This window comes from Eumetopias jubatus, unplaced genomic scaffold (genome assembly GCF_037043125.1).
Source record: "Eumetopias jubatus isolate StellerSeaLion01/CBP00866 unplaced genomic scaffold, mEumJub1_p1.0 scaffold_2, whole genome shotgun sequence".
Lineage (NCBI taxonomy): Eukaryota > Metazoa > Chordata > Mammalia > Carnivora > Otariidae > Eumetopias > Eumetopias jubatus.
This window is the reverse complement of record NW_028274808.1, coordinates 129,600,182-129,621,243: the sequence shown is the minus strand read 5'-3', so window position 1 is coordinate 129,621,243 and position 21,062 is coordinate 129,600,182. Positions and strand designations below refer to the sequence as shown.

The window sequence follows — 21,062 nt, the reverse complement described above, 5'->3', positions numbered from 1 at the left end:
CTCTAGGTCTAAAATCCAAAAGCATTAATGATCTGGTAAAGAACATAGTAAGAGAGCAATTTAAAATTTTTCAGAATGACATGCAAGAGACTATAGCACAACTCTTCAAGACTGTATCAAGATTATCAGAGGACCTTGAAAACACCAGACAAACAATTCATCAAGTTAATGAATCTGTGGTTTCAATAGCAGTCCAGCAAAACTCTTTTTTAATGCAAGAAAACAGGCCCACTTTGACTGATGTACTAGATCTAAAAAATCACATTGTGAATATAAGGCAAGAAATGACCTTTACATGTGAAAAGCCTATTAAAGAACTAGAAGCAAAGCAAGCTCATTTAGAAGGTGCTTTAGAACAGGAACATTCACGGAGCATTTTGTATTATGAATCCCTCAACAAGACTCTTTCTAAAATGAAGGAAGTTCACGAGCAGCTTTTATCAACTGAACGAGTATCAGATCAGAGGAGTGTTCCAACTGCTGAATCAGTTAGCAGTAATGTCACTAAGCACATGTCTGCTCTACAAGAGAATATAAAGAAGCAGGGTTTGATGATGCTGCAAATGTTTGATGATTTGCACATCCAAGACAGCAAGATTAACAATCTCACTATTGCTTTGGAGATAGAGAAAGAATCTATCAGGGGTGAATGTGAAGACATGCTATCCAAGTGCAGAAATGATTTTAAATTTCAAATTAAGGACACGGAAGAGAATTTACAAGTTTTAAACCAAACACTGGCTGACGTTCTCTTTCCAATGGACAATAAGATGGATAAAATGAATGAGCAGCTAAATGACTTGACTTATGATATGGAGATCCTTCAACCCTTGCTTGAGCAGGCAGCACCATTTAAAGAGACAATGATACAAGAACCACCAAAAGAAGTAATAGCTACAAGGAAAAAAGTGGAAAACCTGACTAGTGCTGTCAACAGTCTAAGTATTCTTATCAAAGAACTTTCAAAAAGACACAACTCACTTAGGAATGAAGTACAGAGTCGCAGTGATGCCTTGGACAGACGTATCAGTGAATATGCCTTAGAAATGGAAGATGGCCTAAATAAGACAATGATTATTATAAATAATGCCGTTGATTTCCTTCAAGATAACTATGTGCTAAAAGAGACTTTAAGTACAATAAAGTATAATCCCGAAGTCCATCATCCATGTACCCAAAATATGGAAACTGTTTTGACATTTATTTCTCAATTCCAACGCTTGAATGATTCCATTCAGATGTTGGTCAATGACAATCAGAGATACAACTTTATTTTGCAAGTTGCCAAGGTCCTTGCAGATATTCCTAAGGATGAAAAACTAAGTCAGTCCAGCTTTCAAAAGATTTATCAAATGTTCAATGAAACCACTTCCCAACTGATAAAATACCAGCAAAATATGAGTTATTTGGAGGAAAATATACTCTCAGCCACAAAGATTTCCAAAAATTTTGAAACTAGGTTGCAAGGTATTGAGACTAAAGTGACCAAGACACTCATACCTTATTATGTTTCACTAAAAAAAGGCAGTGCGACTACAAATGAGAGAGACCAGGCTCTTCAACTGCACGTACTAACTTCCAGATTTAAGGCGCTGGAAGCAAAATCCATTCACCTCTCAGTTCACTTCACTTCACTTAACAAAACTCTGTCTGATGTTTTAATCATGTGTCATAATGCTTCTACACGTATCTCAGAACTGAATGCAACCATACCCAAGCAGATAGAAAGTTCCCTACCTGATATTCAGCTTCTTCAGAAAGGTCTGACAGAATTTGTGGAATCAATAATTGAAATAAAAACTCAAATTGCCATATCTAATTTAACTTGGTATATAAATCGAACACTGTCTGGTGGTCTTGCCAGTGTTGTCAAGTCTCAGAAGCAAATAAAACCAGTGCTGAAGAAACCCAGTTCACTTAAAAAACCAGCAGTGAATCTTACCACTGTCCTGATAGGCCGGTCCCAAAGAAACACAGACAACGTTCTAGTTCCTGGTAAGCTATTGCTGAAATGATAGTGTTTAATCTCTCTTTCTATTTAAAGGGTATTTAGTAGATCTGTGGGGTTTATCAAGACCATAAGACATAAAAGGCAGTTTCTTGAACTTGGGTAAATAGTTAAGTAATTCATAGATCACTGATGTACCATTTGAATCTGATTCCATCCTATGTAAATTAGGCATCAAGTGTTTAGAGTATAAATATTTGTCTACATGTTTCTTAACTTTTTTCTGACAAAACCCCTGTAATACAATCAAATTTACCCCTGTAGAACATTTTTGCTTTCATATGTAACTAAGGAAAGCTATTAGATAATCAGCTTCTGGTTGAATATGACCAGACTAAGTCTTATTCATTTTGGCATTACCTGACAAAATGTCTTGTGTGCTATAGGAACTCAGTAAATATCTGTTGAATTACTGAATGAATGAATGCATATCGGAGTAGGAATTTGATTTGCGTAGATCACAACAAGCTACGAATGCCAAGCTAAATGTCTTAGTCCATTCGGGCTACTATAACAAAATACCAAAGACCAGGGTAGCTTCCAAATAACAGAAACGTATTTCTTGCAGTTTTGGAGGCTAGATAGTCCAAGCTCAAAGTGTCAGCATGACAAATTCTGGTGAGAGCCCTCTTCCTGGGTCACAGCTGGTGACTTCTTGCTGTGTTCTCCCAAGGTGGAAGGTGTGAGAGATCTCTCTGGGGTCTTTTTTATTTATTTTTTTTCTTTTTTTTTTAATTTTTTACATTTTATTATGTTATGTTACTCACCATATCATACATCATTAGTTTTTGATGTAGTGATCCACGATCCATTGTTTTCGTATAACACCCAGTGCTCCATGCAGTACGTGCCCTCCTTAATACCCATCACCGGGCTAACCCATCCCCCCTCCCCTCTCCCCTCTAGAACCCTCAGTTTGTTTCTCAGAGTCCCCAGTCCCTCATGGTTCATCTCTCCTTCCAATTCCGCTCCCCTCATTTTCCCCTTCCTTCTCCTAATGTCCTCCGTGCTATTCCTCATGTTCCACAAATAAGTAAAACCATATGATAATTGACTTTCTCTGCTTGACTTATTTCACTTAGCATAATCTCCTCCAGTCCCATCCACGTTGATGTAAAAGCTGGGTATTCATCCTTTCTGATGGCTCAGTAATATTCCATTGTATATATGGACCACATCTTCTTTATCCATTCATCTGTTGAAGGGCATCTCGGCTCCTTCCACAGTTTGGCTGTTGCAGACATTGTGCTATGAACACTGGGGTGCATATGGCCCTTCTTTTCACTACACCTGTGTCTTTGGGGTAAATACCCAGGAGTGCAATTGCTGGGTCATAGGGTAGCTCTATTTTTAATTTTTTGAGGTACCTCCACACTGTTTTCCAAAGTGGCTGTACCAACTTGCATTCCCACCAACAGTGTAAGAGGGTTCCCCTTTCTCCACAACCTCTCCAGCATTTGTTGTTTCTTGCCTTGTCAATTTTTCCATTCTAACTGGTGTAAGGTGGTATCTCAGTGTGGTTTTGATTTGAATTTCCCTGATGGCTATTGATGGTGAACATTTTTTCATGTGTCTGTTAGCCATTTGTATGTCTTCTTCAGAGAAGTGTCTTTTCATGTCTTCTGCCCACTTTTTGACTTGATTATTTGTTTTTTGGGTGTTGAGTTCGAGAAGTTCTTTATAGATCTTGGATACCAGCCCTTTGTCTCTAGTGTCATTTGCAAATATCTTCTTCTGGGGTCTTTTTTAAAAAAACACTGATCCTGTTCATGAGGGCTCCACCTCCCAAAGGCCCCACCTCCTAATATCACCAACTTTGGGGTTTAAGAATTTCAACATATAAATTTTGGGTGGATGCATTCAGATCATAACACTAAGGCATTTAGACAAGGTTTTGTAAGAGTGGTCTTTGAAAATGTGGAGCAGAGGGTTGGGTATGGTAAGAACTGTATCTCAGAGGCGTGAGGCTGGCAGTAGTAGAGAGCACGACTGCAAAGAATGAAATTAGAGACACCAGTTAGGAGAGTATTAGCGGAGCAATTAAGAGCCAGATCTAAGGAAGAGGAAGTTGAAACAGAGGGGACAAATGTGAAACCTGTTGTGAAAGTAAAAAAAAATTTTTTTAAAGATTTTATTTATTTATTCACGAGAGACAGAGAGAGGGAGAGAGAGAGAGAGAGAGAGAGAGGCAGAGGGAGAAGCAGGCGCCCAAGGAGCAGGGAGCCCGATGCGGGACTCGATCCCAGGACCCTGGGATCATGACCTGAGCTGAAGGCAGATGCTCAACCATCTGAGCCACCCAGGCGCCCTGAAAGTAAAATTAATGGAGACAGCAGGAGAGTGGAAAAACCGATGATTCAAGGAACAAATCAGGATTCTGGTCCTAGTTGTTGCAGTGATTTCTCTGTAACCTTAAGCAAGTCCACCTCTCTGGGTCTCTGTTTCTTCCTTTTAAGTGATAGGATTGTGGAGGTATTTTGCTGCGCTCATTAGTAGAAATATGTTGCAGAGTGCATTATTGTAAAAAACGTGAGCTGTTCGCGGCCTGAATGCATGGCACTTGGGGAGGGAGAGACCTAGAATACTCAAAGTTTTGAATTTGGGAAATGAGAGGGTAGCAGTATTATTAATAGCAGCTGACTCAATATTGAACTTAATGGGCTAATAATTAACTTAGTTCCCATTCTCTTTTTTCCCATGATGCCTTGATAAAATTGCTTCCTGTTCCTTTATTTACTGGAAGTAGAATTTTTTACAGGCCTATCTACCAAAATTAATAATTAATTTAAAGTTCTTTATTTCAGGAAAGATAGCCAACAACATTAGGACAATAAAGATATATTGGCCTAATTTCAGGAACTGGGTGGATATTCACTTTATGTAGGACCAGCAGCATAATGTGTAACACCCCTTTAGTAGGTGTGTAGATAGGCATGCTCATTAAGCCATCTTCTATGGGCCATAAAACCGATGGCATTCATTGGACAGTGAGCTGGTGAAGTCTGTGCTTGGCTATACAACCAGTGGACTCAGGCTAAGTTCTCCTGTAAGAATAAACCAACAGTGGTACACCTGGGTGACTCGGTCAGTTAAGCACCTGACTCTTGGTTTCGGCTCAGGTCACGATCCCAGGGTGGTGAGATCAAACCCCTTTGGGCTCCGTGCTGGGCATAGAGCCTGCTTAGGTGTCTGTCTTTCCGTCTCCCTCTGCCCCTCCCCCCTCTTGTGCTCTCTCTCTCTCTCTCTCTCTCTCTCTCAAAAAAAAAAAAAAAAGAATAAACCAATTGCAATTAACTACTTTGTTTGATACCCTGTTTCATACCAGGGGTGGGGCACACTGGCACACTGGCTAAATTTGGCTGGGTTTCCTTTGACCTTTACTATTATATTATATTATAAATACCATGTAACCAGATTGCTCCCCTACATTAACTAACATCAGAAGGTAATTTATCATCATCTTATGAATCTCACAACAATATTGTTCAGATCAGAGCCACTATCATTTGCAGAATAACAAGGGCAGTTAATAGAATGAAAAACCCTATGAATTTAGTTTATAAAACTGAATCTTAATTTTAATACTGATAACTTCCTTTGAAGCCTAATAATAGTAAGATTATAATAGCTAATATTGGATACTACTTATTAATGCTGTACCACAGGTGTTGTACAAATTATACTGTATACGTTAGCTCATTTAACAATACTTACGAAGTAGCTATCATCATTGTTATTTTGAGGATAAGTAAACTAACCCTCAGAGAGATGAACTGACCTCTTCTGCTTAAGGTCATGCAACTAGTTAGTGACGGAACCCGACTCTCGGTCTGTTGGACTCAGGGCTCAGTCCTCAACTACTCTACTCAAAGAGATTGCGGAGTATGTTTACCTGCCTTTCTCTTCCTTCTGCTTCTGTTCAGTGCATCAGATCTATCTCGGAGTCTGGCCATATCTGAATATTGCAGATGGCCAGAATCGATACTCCAAAGGAGTTTTCCTTCTTGAGGATCTGAATACTGCCATTCATTTCTGCACTTACCAGGAAGTAAAGGTGCTACTTTTCAGTTTGGATTTTTCCGGTGATATGGCTGAGAGGCAGTTGCCATTGGAAGTGACCATCAGTTCCTCACAAGATCCTTTTTTGACTGATGCGGTAGGAGGGCAAAATTCAGAGTCCTGATCCCTATCACTTCCCGTTAGGAATCCCCACATTCAGTTATGTTAATTATGATTCCTCCCAGGCCAGTGCTGATAAGCTGTTCCGATTGAATCACTAAATATTTGATTTGTGTCTAAACAATATTCCCATAGACACCAAGAGGGTTTTATTTCATCTTTGAAGATTTGTTTGTACAGCAATTGGCAGACTTGTCCCTGCAGAGAGGGTTTGGCAGCTTGCCTTGTGAGAAGAGCTCGGTCCTGCCGTAACACATCTGCATCAGCAACAATATCACTGAGGACGAGCACCTGATGCTCGTGAGACCATTGACTTTTTATTGTGACCAGGATTCCCAATATTTACCAGATATACTTCACTCTCATGATAAACCTCTTTGATTCATAATTGCCCCTTTCACCGCTCCTCTTAAGAAAGATTACATTCCACATAAGACTTGGTAGTGTACCAAATACAACTTCTTTTAAAATTATCATTGCTGAGGGTATAAGTGATTTAAAAGAGAAAAAATAAGAGCCTGGATATTTCACTGTTTTATTCCATTTTAAACCGATTTTTAATTTTTGTGACTCTGCATTGAGGCTTTATGATGACTAAGGAGCACTGATTTTGGAGTCAGGAAACCAAGGTTCAGGTCTTGCCTGGCAACGTTTTTGTTTGTACCAAGTCATTCATTTTCCTAAAACTTGCTTTCCTCATATGTAAAATATAGAATAATATATCCACCTCAAAAGTTTACTTTGAGAATCATGGACTGACTTGTAAATAGTATATTATGAAATTAGTTATGATGCTTTTTTTTTTAGCTCTAGCCAACATTTATGGTTTTTCTCTAATATTTTCACTTAATATTTGACATAAAATTATTTGCACATATGAACATAATTTACAGACTTAGGTATCCCATCATTCCCTGTCTTTATAAGTCATTGCATTTTAAATTCAACATGTTTATAAGTGAGCTTATGCCTATCATATAATGATAACTCACAAGGAACAAGATACAAAATGTAAAGGCTTAGCTGCACAAAAATGCATGTGTATCAATAAATGCTGAAAAATGTCTGCAAGAATTTTAATAATGGCTTTTTCCAAGGTGTTGTCTACTCTTCCTATGTTTTTCCATATTATAAAAATTAACATTTTCAAATATACCTCAAGATAACTAATAAGTTGACTTCTGTCCAAAATGGTTGACTTTTAAGCTAATTAAATTTTGAAGGATAACGGCTTGAATTTAGAATTTGTGGTGTGTTTTATAAGGTCCCCAAAAGCACACACGAGTTTGGTGATCTGCTAGCGGTACTCCTGGAACTCAGCATAGAGTGAGGCACACAGCTAGTGTTTACTTTGATGAAAAGATACATGAAAGGATTGTGGGGGGAAATGATACAGGCCTAGTCTGGAGAAATCTATGTGCAAGCTCTCTAATGCTCACTCTGTCCAAGAAGGGGACATGCTTATGTGCACTCTTTTCTCTAGTCACACACACATGCAGTATTTCTGTCCAGAGAAGTCCATCAGATAGTCAGCACCCAGGGGTTTTACTGGGGCTTGTCTTAGTCAATTCAGACTACTCTAACAGAGTACCATAGACTGGGTGGCTTATAAACTAGAAATTTATTTCTCACAGTTCTGGAGGCTGGAAGTCTCACATCAGGCCATCCTGGTTGGATTCTGGTGAGAACCCTTCTGCAGGATACAGACTGTCAACTCCTTGTATTCTCATGTGGCAGAAAGGGAAGGAGTGAGAGAGCTCTCTGGGGTCTCTTGAAAAAAAAAAACACTACTCCCATTCATGGGGACTCCACCCTCATGACCTAGTCACCCCCCAACGTCCCTACCTACCAGTGTCATCAGATTGGGGGTCAGGATTTCAACATATGAATTTTGAGTGGACACAAATACTCAGTCCATAACAGGACTGGTTATGTTGGCACCCTCTGCCTAGTACTTACCGAAACTCTGGACTCTCAGAAGGAAGGCAGATGTTCAGCATAACCATACTGTTTGTACAAATAGTCGGGGCACAGTGAATGACACTTACAATTAGGAAGTGGCAAGAAACCAAAAGCCCAGATGTGGGCTAAGGGCAAAACCTGGCAGGCAGGCCTTTCTAAAGATAGCAGTCTCAGGCCTGCTCGATGAATTCTTTTCTGTTCATGATCTTAAAGGTATTCTTTGTGTCACAATTGATTAGCAAGCCTATCCACTGGGGATAGTCTCCCTAGTTGGTATCAATAAAACCTACCAGTGTCGAAGAAGAATTAAATGAACGATTTTCGTTTCTCGTTCCCTGGGAGAAGAAATGACTCCCCAGCTTTCTATGTAATTCTCCTTCTGATGGAAGGAAGACCGTTGAGGAGAGGATGCTGACAAAATTGACAGCCCCTTCCTGCACCTTGGCATGCTATAAAATGGCCATGATGTCTAAGGTGAGCAGGCAGGAGCCCATGTGTTTGACACTTGCATTTGAACCAAAGTTTATAACACATGGTCTGACCAAAACAGGAAATGGGACAGAATACCAGGGCCCATTTACACAGACACTGCACGTGCCTGGGTTCGTTCTCTAACAAGAATCACAGAAGCTATTTCTCAACAATAGACTATTTCTTTGGCACCCAAGAGTTGAAACCAAATTTGATTACTAGCTGATCTATAATTAAATACAACGAATAGATGTCTTTCTACTGGTCATCGAAAACACTATAAATTCAGAATTGCCCATGTGGTATTATTTTCTGTCATATTGGTTATCAAACATGAAAAGGAAAGTGTAGGGATTATTAAATCACATATCGTGAACTTATTGCACAGTGGTCTGAGTTACATCTTGACAAAACATTGAAGCATAAAAATAACAGCTGTACCAAATTTTTACAACATTAAGTTTGACAAACATGCTTTAAGGTTTTAATTGCCAATTTTACTATGCACAGCTTAAAAGTGACTCTGAAAAGAAATAATAAGTATTTTATTATAGGTTTAATTGGAACTATTCATCTATGTTTATGTTGAATAACATTTAGTTGTATCTGTGACTTTCTTTTGCATTTTCCCGATGACTAATGATTTGAACATATTTTAATGTATTTGTCATTTTTCAAATAGTGCTTTTGATTAAAAGTTATGACTTTTAAGAAAAAGGTGAATAAAGTTGGTAATATCAAATAAAAACATTTAATTTCCTAGGTCATGACTTAAGATGAATGATAATTTAATGACAAAGGTTATTTGGGACAGGGATAATACATCTGATATGATTAAATGAGCTTTAAAATTATATTTGAAGGACTGAGAAAAAAGACCCCAGAAACAGTATCAAGACCAACAGATGTGTTTAAAAAGAACAAAAATAAAAACATACTATGAAGGAAAAATAGTAAAGATGGCTGGAAACAATATTTCCATCCATCTCTATACCAATGGACAAAATATGAGTAATTAGAACAATGAATTTGGAAATTTCATGTAAACAAATAAATATTCACATTTCTTAAAGTTGTTGGAAAGGAACATATGGAGTATTTTTAGAACAATGGAAGGATAAACCTTATTTGATAGGAACAATTTTGATAAATGGAGACACAGCATAGTGCTAAATGTTAATGTACCCATAAGTGGAAGGAATCATTTTAGAGAGCATTGGAATTGGGATGACAAATAAAGTCCTAATGTGTGGACATGTTACCTTGAGCAAAGTTGTGTAGTGGATTTGTACATAATGCATTTCTCTGTGTATGACAAACTGGCCCAGAGGCAATGCTAGGTTTCCTCACTAATCTGTTGGAAACTCCATTCTGCTCCAAGCAGAGATCAGGGTTATCTGCACTCTGCAATGTTATTGTTAAAAATAAAGAAAGAAAAAATAAGATGTTGATGATAAAGCAGGACTAAGCAATGAAAATACCAAATAAAATAAAATATGTAAAACATTATGAAAAGCCAACATAAAAATAAGAATGGAGGAGAAGACACCCATATAATATGCTGCTTTATTTTATCCATTAAATACCTATTGAGTGAGTGTTGAATGAGCCCTGAGAAAGATTAAGTGGACAGAGTGGTAAATTCAACACACTCCCTCTTCTCATGGACCTTGCACATTACGCAAATAATTATAATAAAGAATGGCAAATATTAGCAAAGGCAGAGTGCTTTTGAAAATGTAAGGAGCTCTCCAATCAGTTCAAATTTAACATGAACATTTATGAAATATAGAAGTAGGATTAATAGGAAAGTGTAACTTGAGCACATATTAGGGTCCAGAAAGAACAGACCAGAACAAATTGAAGCTTATGAAACATTCCAACACAATGGCAAAGGAATTTTAGTCATGTTCAGAGCAGGGAAATGAATATTGAAAGATTAGTTATGCCATTTGCACAAGATAGTAGAATGTTGAATTGGCAGGACTGTTCAACTAATTGCACCAACCTCTACCAAAGAAAATAAATGGGCTGGAAAGAGTTTAAGAGTTACTGAAGCCCATGGTAGGAGAGAAGCTGGGGAAAGTTTGCTTGAGATGATTCCATGTCTCTAGAAAAAACGTGCTGATGACATCATAGCATCAAACTCTACCTGGTCTTTGAGAACTGTGGAGAAGGGATAGAGTGTTGGATTAAAAATGTTGTCATCTACTCAATCTTTCACTAATTTGCTTATTCACCTTTATTTTTTTTAAGTTTTTATTTTGACTCCAGGTAGTTAACATACAGTATTAGTTTCAGATGTACAATATAGTGATTCGGCAGTTCCGTACATCACCCCGTGCTGGTTTATTCATCTTTAAGAAGACGTTTCCGCACTTGGTATGTCAGGCACTCTGCTAGTTAGTAATGACTCAAAGTGTAGTAGAGGACCCGAGCCCTGACTTCACGAAAGCTCACAATCTAATTGGCAGTCAGGACATGGGAGCAATTACAGTGGAGTGTGATAAGTTCAACAAGAGAACTTCTGAGCATCTGACCATAATTAAGAGAATTAACGTAATTAATTCTATTGACGGGGATGAGAGAAGATTTCAAAAAGAAAATGATGCTTTTTGGGGGGTCAGGAAGAAAATGATGCTTTTTGGGGGGGTCTGATTTTTGTTAATTCAAGAAAAAATTGCCTTTTGAGCACAAATATGTACAGGAACTTATAAAGGTACCTAACCATTTTTTAAGTATTTTAGTAATAAAGTAAAAAATATAAGTTGGATGATGTACAAAAGTAGATTTTAGCTGATTGTATATTAAAATGTAAATAGTTTCAATTTGATAAATCAATGCCAATCAGTCTCAGTTGTTATAAAGCTCTGTGCTCAACACTGATGCATTAAGTGTTTTTATCAATGACTTGGATGAACACATAAAACGTAAATTTGGAAATGATGAAGCTGGGAGAGTTCATTAAAACATAGTATGCAGAATTAAAACGAAGTTTCTATGGACAGATGATAAATCCTATAATATAAATGTATTTCTTGGTAATAATTGCAAATTCATGCTAAAATGAATTAAATAAATATGAGATTTTAGGTAATTTCAGTGACATCAGGGCATAGAAGGCCTGTTATGACACAATGTAATACAGATGCAAAAATAGACCATGAGCACTTCATGCTTATATAACATTAACAGAAGTTTAAGGTCATTTCATTTCAGTATAAGAGCATAACTGGTGATTGTTACTGTAGCCTGCTCTAATTAGAGTCTATTCCTAATATATCCATTTCTGGGAGCCATGGGCATAATTTTATGTATCATAATGTGAGTTATTTAGGTGGGGACTTGGAGACCAGAGATATCAAAAATATCAAAGAAGGCAAGAAAGGAACTTAAAACACAAGTGACAGAAGCAGGTGCAGACCAGTGTATGAGGTACCCTGAACAGGAATTCAGGGGGAACATGAGAGAGGCCCCAGTGGGCAAACCAAGTGTATTCTCAGCAAATTCGAGCTACTACAGTGATAGGAGATAGCAGGCTCCAAGCAAACTCAAGTGAACCTTCCTCCAGATGAATGACCCTGCAAAGAAATCGGAATAAAGGGCAAAATGGCATCCTCTGAAACGACTCAAAGGGAACAAGGAAACACCCCATTCCTAGACGTAAGGGAATAGACAGAGGAGAAAAATGAAAGGTGCATCCTAGACATTAAATGGAAGGCAAAGGCCCTGGTCGTATAGAATCACAGTAGAGCCAATAGCAATACAAAAAAAGTACATTTCTGTTTGATCCCTGATTCTTGCAGGGGCAGAGTCTCCAGGTGAGAGTGCATTCTCCCACCTGGGAAAATAAGAATTATAGAGCTAGTCAGATTGCATAAATAATTCAGTGTCCCCCCAGCTCCTCTGCACAGTTGATTCATTCTTAGTGAAACACAGTAATTGAACACCACCCTGTGAGTCAGTCACTGTGCTAGATTCAGAAAATGTGAAAACAAATGAAACCAGTGCTTTGACATCAAGAATTCACATTTCTATAGGTCATAAAGAATCACTGAAGTTTTTAAAACTAGGAAGTAATGGGCTAGGTTTTAGAATGATAGCTAACAGTAAATAGATGGGTTTAAGAACCTATTCACCTGGTTGAGAAAAGATGTTAAAGAAATGTAGGCCAGTTTGAAATACTTTCGAAAAGATATTGCATATATGTAATATTTTCCATATGTACCTTAGTGAGCAAAATCGTTTATGGAATATTGCAGAGAATACATCAAAATAAGGCAAACCAATTTCTAATTGCATAAGTAATATGTATCTTCTTTGCAAAAAAATTCCAATACAGGCATGTAGTTTGGTCACAGTTTATGTGAATTTGAATTATTCAAATATGAAGCATAATGTATATAAAACATTTACAGATCTCACTTCTTGAGAAAAATGTTAAACCAAACAACCCTAAATTTAAATATCACCAACAATCAGGATTTGAGGGGCGCCTGGGTGGCTCAGTCATTAAGCGTCTGCCTTTGGCTCAGGTCATGATCCCAGGGTCCTGGGATCCAGCCCCGCATCGGGCTCCCTGCTCCGCAGGAAGCCTGCTTCTCCCTCTCCCACTCCCCCTGCTTGTGTTCCCTCTCTCGCTGTGTGTCTCTCTGTCAAATAAATAAAATCTTTAAAAAAAAACCAACAATCAGGATTTGAAATGAGTGAATTGTAAACTGTTTACACTTTTGTCACAAGGTGGCGCCATGGCGGTAACCGTGGCCAGCAATGTATATTCTTTCCTCAACCTTTTCTCTGTTTACATAATTATCTATTATGTTTATAACCATATTCATAATTTGAGGTTTTCTAAATAATTGAAATTATTCCATATCTAATGTGTGAACTGGAGCTTTCCGCCTTCAGTAAATCAAATGTGTCGGGGGATCTATCTTACTCTTTAACTGCTGTCTAATATTCCTTAGGGAAAAGATACCTATAATTTATTTAACAATGAAATGGTCATTTAGGTGTCTGACAATTTTTCACTAATGCAAATTATGCCATACAGAACATTTTTTAACAGTTCTCTTTGTATACATAAGCAAGTGTCTCTGGAGTATATATTCTGCCAGGAAAAATTTCTGGCTTTGAGCAAATGAACCTTTTTAATTCTGATAAATATGGTTAAATTGTTCATTCAGAGGTTCTAACAATTTAAGCTCTAACCAACATTATATGAGAATGCCCATTTTCCTCATGACTGAATATTTTCTATCTTTTAGAATGTTGGCACCTGATATAAAAATGTTGGTGGTGAAAATTCATTATTCCTTAATTAGTAGTGAGGTTGAATAAGCTTTAAAAATTTTAATGAACTTTTGCAGTTTTCATTCGGTAATTGGCCCATTCATATCATTTGCTCATTTTTCACTTTTTTTCCCCCACAACCTTTTAGATTGGTCAGAACTTTTCATGTTATGGATATTATCCATTAGATCTTTGTGTCTGAGAAATCATTTTTCTCTTAATCTGTTACTTGTCTTTGAACCTGATAATGGTGACTTCTGTTGCAAAAATGTTTTTAATTCTTAGGTGGTCAAATATCAGGATTTTTCTCTTACGGCTTTTGGATTTTTTGTTTTGTTTTGTTTTGCTCTGAATTCTCCAAAATTTTAAAGCTCTATAAAGATATTCCTTTTACTTGGTTATAATACCGTCATATAGGTTGTTGGGTTTTTTGACCTTTAGTATTTTTGTACATGTGGAAAGTATGTTTTTATGAATATTCAATTATAGTAGCACCATATATTGAATAGACATTTTCTTCTCTGATTTGAAATATTACCTTTATCATGTGTCACTTCCAAATATATATAAATGTGTCCAGGTACCCTATTCTGTTCTACAGTTGACCAAAATCTTGACATTTTCACACAAAGAAGTAGAATGGATTATCCCCACTTTGTCACAGAATAATCCCCACGTCCAAGAAGCCGTAAAAGGAGCTCAGAGACTTAAGAGGCTTGTATGAAGTCCTGTGACTACACTGGCGGCCAGCCTGGGCCCAGGGACCCATTTTTCTTATTTCTCCTTCAGTGTTTTTTTCCCATTCTGCCGCAAACTACAAGATCAACGAGAAAATTGTTCACTTTGACCCTCTTTTATCTTGATTCTTTTTCAGTAACAGAGGAGTATTCAGACTGTAGCAGGTCCCCGTGCCAGAACGGGGGCACGTGTATAAATGCAAGAGGGAACTCTGTCTGCGCTTGCCGACACCCTTTCACGGGTGACAATTGCACCGTCAAGCTGGTGCAAGAAAACTCGTTGGCGCCAGGTATGAACGCGCATGCGTCCTTGGATTCGCTCGCTATTGTAAACAAAAACACTACTTGAAAGTATTTACCAATGAATATTTAAACCGGAGTAATCTGGACTCATGTGAGGATTAATTCCTTTTACTTCTGAAGGTTACTGAGTACGTACATGATTTACAAGTGGAAATGTCGGCCAGGTAAATCCATATTGATGTACACTTGTGGACACTTTCAATATTGATATGACAGAGGCAATCTTTTTCTTTTCCTGGGCATCTCAAAAGAAAATACAGATGCATATATCTGATTGGTATAAACTCTTTCTCCTCAAACAAGTTGATAAAGAAATATACCTTTGATTCATATCACATATGATCACTTAAATGAAGTTTTAAAAAGTAATTGGCAGCCTGTCTTCCTTAAAGGGTAAGCTAATAATGTCATTTTGACTGGGTGAGGACTGTTAGAACATGCTCAAATGTATTGAGTAGAACAAAATGCCTTTTTTGTCCATTTACCTTCATAAGTATTGTTTGTTATAAATTAACTTCAAGAGTGTACCATTTCTGATTTTTATATAAAAAATTTGTGCAACATTTAAAATATATTTTCTTTTAATGACTGCAAAAACAAATTTCAAATCAGGCTTTTCTTAATAATATGCTGCATAACAAAGAGTAAATTTTTTAGACTATTATTTGAATCTCAGCCTTTGTAAGTACGTTTGGCATTAATTACATAGAAAATTGCTTTTGTCTACTTCTTTATAGTGCATATGACTTCGTTTGGTTTCCGTTTTACCCTCTAGAAACTGACAAGGTGCTGGAAAAATTGTTTCTATATCATGTCAGCTTCAATTCCTTCAAGGGGCTTTAAAACATTTTGGCATACCATAATAATCATAGAGTGCTTTGAATTCCTTTATCTCTGGAGAGATCAAAGCAACATGCAAATTAATCTTTGAGGCATTTCTATGAGGGATATATCAAGCGCTATTACCATTCTATCTTGATCTGAATGGAGAAACTGAGGCTCACAGAGAGCAAATGATTTCAGGTAATTCAGCCAAGAGAAGAGACAAGCATCCAGACATTTATACCCTTGTTAAAAATCTGATGAATGACCTTTGTTTCTTCTGCTACCCCTTTTTATAACTGAGATAAAATGATAAAGAAATGAGGAAAGACAAAACATGATTAAAAAAAACAAACATGAAAACTGACTCCATTTTTTTCCTCTAACAGATTTTTCCAAAGGATCTTACAGATATGCACCGATGGTGGCCTTTTTTGCATCTCACACATATGGAATGACGACGCCCGGTCCTATCCTATTTAATAATTTGGACATCAATTATGGAGCTTCGTATACTCCAAGAACTGGAAAATTCAGAATTCCTTATCTTGGGGTCTATGTGTTTAAGTACACCATTGAGTCATTTAGTGCCCATATCTCTGGATTTTTAGTGGTTGATGGAAGAGACAAGCTTGCGTTTGAATCTGAGAATGTTAACGGTGAAATACACTGCGACAGGGTTTTAACTGGGGATGCTTTGTTAGAATTAAATTATGGGCAGGAAGTGTGGTTGCGACTTGTAAAAGGAACAATTCCCGCCAAATTTCCCCCTGCTACGACATTTAGTGGTTACTTGTTATACCGCACATAAATTAGTGTGAAAGACAGACTATCACCTTTACTGAGAAGGAGCCAGTGTTTTTATTTGTCTTTGCCTGCACATCTGCTCTGTTTTGGGCTTTTCTAACATGAAATGAAAATCAGCTTTTTTAATCTGAGGAAGGCTGTAAGTTTGTTTATGTCATAAGATTATTTGAGTATCTTTTGGATAACCTGTATACAAAGAAGTTCTTGCTCCTAAAGTGATTTAGTGGCAGAGAAAGTGAAGTGCATTTGTTAACATAACAGTTCTTATTCTCTCGTCTTAAGTCATTTTAACGTTAAGGTAATCGATTAAATGGCAATCATTCAGTTTTGTCGGTCACAGTAATCTTTCCAATAAAATGCTTACCTCTTGTTATTCACTATATATATAAATATATAACATATATTTCCTAAATTCACAATTCAAATAAATTACTCAAAGACCAAGAAGTGTTGTTGTTGTTTTGTTTGTTTGTTTTTTAACTTTGATTTTTACTCTTCACTATTGTGTTGATCAATTTTATATGTTAAAATTTTCATTTGTAGGGGCGCCTGGGTGGGCTCAGTCGTTAAGCGTCTGCCTTCGGCTCAGGTCATGATCCCAGGGTCCTGCGATTGAGCCCTGCATCGGGCTCCCTGCTCAGAGGGAAGCCTGCTTCTCCCTCTCCCACTCCCCCTGCTTATGTTCCCTCTCTCGCTATGTCTTTGTCAAATAAATAAATAAAATCTTTAAAAAAATTTTTCATTTGTAATCAAAATTAAGAAAGTTGTATTTGAAACTTGAAATATGCTTAACTATTTTTCTCTGTCTATAATAAGAGGTTAAAGTAATAATTGACAAATGGTTGAACATCATGTCTAAGCATATATAAGTGGATCCTTTACCTGCACCCATTATACAATATCTACAGGGAAAAAAAATAAAGGCTTCCTCTAATGAGCATCCTTCTATGGAAGCACATGTGGGCCTGCTCATATTCTTATAAAGGCCATATAACCTTCCAAACTAATGCTACGATTTGTGGAATGTCCATTATGTCCTGATTCTCTCTCTTTTTTTTAAGATTTTATTTATTTATTTGACAGAGAGAGACACAGAGAGAGAGGGAACACAAGCAGGGGGAGCGGGAGAGGGAGAAGCAGGCTCCCCACTGAGCAAGGAGCCCAACACGGGGCTCGATCCCAGGACCCTGGGATCATGACCTGAGCCAAAGGCAGACGCTTAACTGACTGAGCCACCCAGGCGCCTCTGTCCTGATTCTCTTCTAAGGAACTTACCTATAACGTCTTACTGATTCTGCACAAAAACTCATATAAAGTGGGTATTAGTATTATCATTTTTACAGTTGAAGAAACTGAGACACTGAGAGATAGATTAAGGAATGGATCAAACTCCACGACTAGCAAGGACTGAGTCAGGATTTAGAACCAGGCCAGATCTCCTCCTGGGTTGCCTGTCACACCTTGTCTATATTGCCTCCAACAGATCTACCACAATTTATGTAATAGTATCTTTAGATTGTTTATAGTGTTTTATTATAACAATATTGTTGTAGTGAACCCCTTAAATGTACATTTCTTCCATATTTGATAAAGTATTTCTGAAGAATAGCTTCCTATAAGTGATAGTGAAAATAATAATGAAAAAGAATTTTGACATGACAAACATTTTTCATGAATTAATTTATTGAATGTTCACTATAGTCCTATGAATTACCTATTGAACCAATGAGATATATGTTATGTATTATCATCCTCTTTCTACTGCTGAGAAACTGAGGCACACAGAGGGTAATTGCAGCAAATTATGAGGAGTTTCTGGAATAAAGGATAAGCATATTTTTTTCATTTTGATAAGTTCTATCAAATTACCCTTGAAAAGTTTGTGCCAATCCGTAGTCCCATTTTGCTTGTGAAAGAGTGTTCTTTATCCGCTATACACCCTCATCAAAATACACAGTTTTTTAAATATTGCCAATCTAGAAGATGAAAATGGTATGTTCTTATAATGGAAGCTTGAAAAGATTTCAGATTTGCCAAAACTTGAAAGCATATGTCCATACAAAGACTTGTACGTGAATGTTCATGGGAGCTTTATTTGTGATAGTCAAAAACTAGGTACCATCTACATGTCCAGCAACAGATGAATGGTTAAGCAAACTCTAGTATATGCATACAGTTGACGCCAAGCCATAAAAAGGAATTAACTCCAACAACATGTATGAAACTCATAACAATTTTGTAAGAGAAGATATCAAACTGTAGCTTGATAAAACTTGGCCAACCCTGCAGAAAAGTATGGAGTGAATTTTTTTTAATTGAGATATAATTGAATGTTTAGTTAACATTCATCACCTCACATAGCTATAATATATTGGTTTTTAGTGATGAGAACTTTTAAGAATTACTCTCTTAGCAACTTTCAAGTATGCAATTTAGTATTATTAACTTTAGTATTACCCATCAGAATATCTCATGTTGAGCCAAAATAGCTCACAGAGGCTCACGCAGTAATAGACTCAGGCTACCAGGAAATTGTGTGAGCTAGATACGGACAAGTGGAGGCTTAGTGACTCGCAACTTCTATTCTGTTATGTGTAAATGTGTCATTTTCAAAAATATTTGGAAAGTTTTGATAGTTTCTTTAGTCCCTGCCTAAAATTGCATCACAATCTAAGATGTTTTTATATTTTCAAGTACTCATAGATTAAACAGAATTTTTGTCTTACAAACATACTTTCAACATAGATTCCAATGATTGCAATGTACTCTAATGTTAGCAGAATAGGGGCGCCTGGATAACTCAGTTGGTTCTGTGTCTGACTCTTGACTTCAGCTCACGTCATGATTTCAGGGTCTTGGGAATGGAGCCCTGTGTTGGGCTCCATGCTCAGCGGACAGTCTGAAGATTTTCTCCCTCTGTCCCTCCCCTCACTCGCTCTCTCTCTCTCTCTCTCTCTCTCTCTCAAATAAATGAATAAAATCTTAAAATATTAGAACAGAAGAGCGTAAATCATTTGACAATATTTGTCATTGCCATGCACAATTTAGTTAATTGATTTTATAATTAGATAATTAAGAACATTTAGCATTAAATGATGTTTTGGTGTTTGGAATTTTAATTATTAATATAATTCTTTATTTTTGTACATATTTTAGAAGTACACAAATGACAAATTACTACCAATAGCAAAGAAACATTGTAGCAACTTCTAAGTTACTGTGATTTGTTTGGCTATTTTTTTTTTTAAATACACCCAAAATAATGTAAGACAACTAATTTAGTAATATATTTCTACTTGTCATGATCAAACTTACCCATGTGTAAAAAAATACAGCACTGGAATTTTCTCGATTTCTCCTATGGAGACAGCGACTTTCATGGATATTATTTTGTAGTTGAATTCCCGAGCCCTTCTCTGTTGTCAGACCTTCTTGCTCAGCAAGCTCCTGAAGTACAGTAGGCCCTAGTTACTGATGACAATCTCATATCCATTTATTCATCAATTATTGAATAAATACCTACTTTGTGACAGGCAGGATAAATCATATTTTTAAATAATAAAAAATAAATATCAAATAAATCAGTACAGACAGATGCTGCGTTTGAAATACATTGTCCAGACTCATGCTGACATTTATTACCACTGAAATCATGAGTAACTCTGTGAGGTTGGGAAATGTATCTTTAATAACCATCCCCTCCTTTTTCTGCATCTCTGACTAAGCTTCTATTACCTCCTTTGGATCACTCCAGGAATTGAAGAAGTTCATATTCAAAGCCAGGTGGGCCTAAATTGCTCTTCCTTACTCTCTTTCATCAGTCAAAACTCTTATTTTGGAAAAATGAGCTAATATCATTTGAGCATTAAGAAATGACATTTTAAGTTTATTAAAATAAGCCATGTTGATTTTCAGTTGACTAGCCTCTTTAATCTCCTCAGAGGGGATTTTTTTGTCATTGTTCATCTGTTTCAAAATTTAAATTTACTGAATCAAATGAATTTCTAATTTGTAGAAGTTTGGTTACATTATATATAAATGTTATCTATGTACTATATATTTATATTAATATTATATATGCATTCAGCTCTATAACTAAAAAGTTTCATTGATCTAATGTATCTAACATACATATCTTTATCTAATATATAAATTATAATATATATATTTATTAAATAAGGTTTTGATCACATACTTTTCATTCAAGTCTAAAGAAAATGTATAGGGGCGCCTGGGTGGCTCAGTTGGTTAAGCGACTGCCTTCGGCTCAGGTCATGATCCTGGAGTCCCGGGATCGAGTCCCACATCGGGCTCCCTGCTCAGCAGGGAGTCTGCTTCTCCCTCGGACCCTCTTCCCTCTCATGCTCTCTCTCATTCTCTCTCTCTCTCAAATAAATAAATAAAATCTTTAAAAAAAATAAAATAAATAAAATGTTTAGATAAGCTGGTACCTTTAAAAAAAATGCTGTTACTGGTCAACT

General features: G+C 36.8%; 1 protein-coding gene across 2 annotated transcripts in view; it reads left to right on the top strand.

Moving 5' to 3' along the window:
• Positions 1 to 17,016, top strand: part of MMRN1 (multimerin 1) — a 67,549-nt gene extending 50,533 nt beyond the window's left edge. For both annotated transcript variants that reach the window (XM_028117817.1, XM_028117816.1), the window contains exons 7-9: positions 7 to 1,995; positions 14,787 to 14,939; positions 16,164 to 17,016. In XM_028117817.1, coding sequence (XP_027973618.1) covers positions 7 to 1,995; positions 14,787 to 14,939; positions 16,164 to 16,585 — 2,564 coding nt within the window. In that variant the 3' untranslated portion in view covers positions 16,586 to 17,016. The remainder of the gene's footprint in view (positions 1 to 6; positions 1,996 to 14,786; positions 14,940 to 16,163) is intronic.
• The last annotated feature ends 4,046 nt before the right edge of the window (positions 17,017 to 21,062 follow it).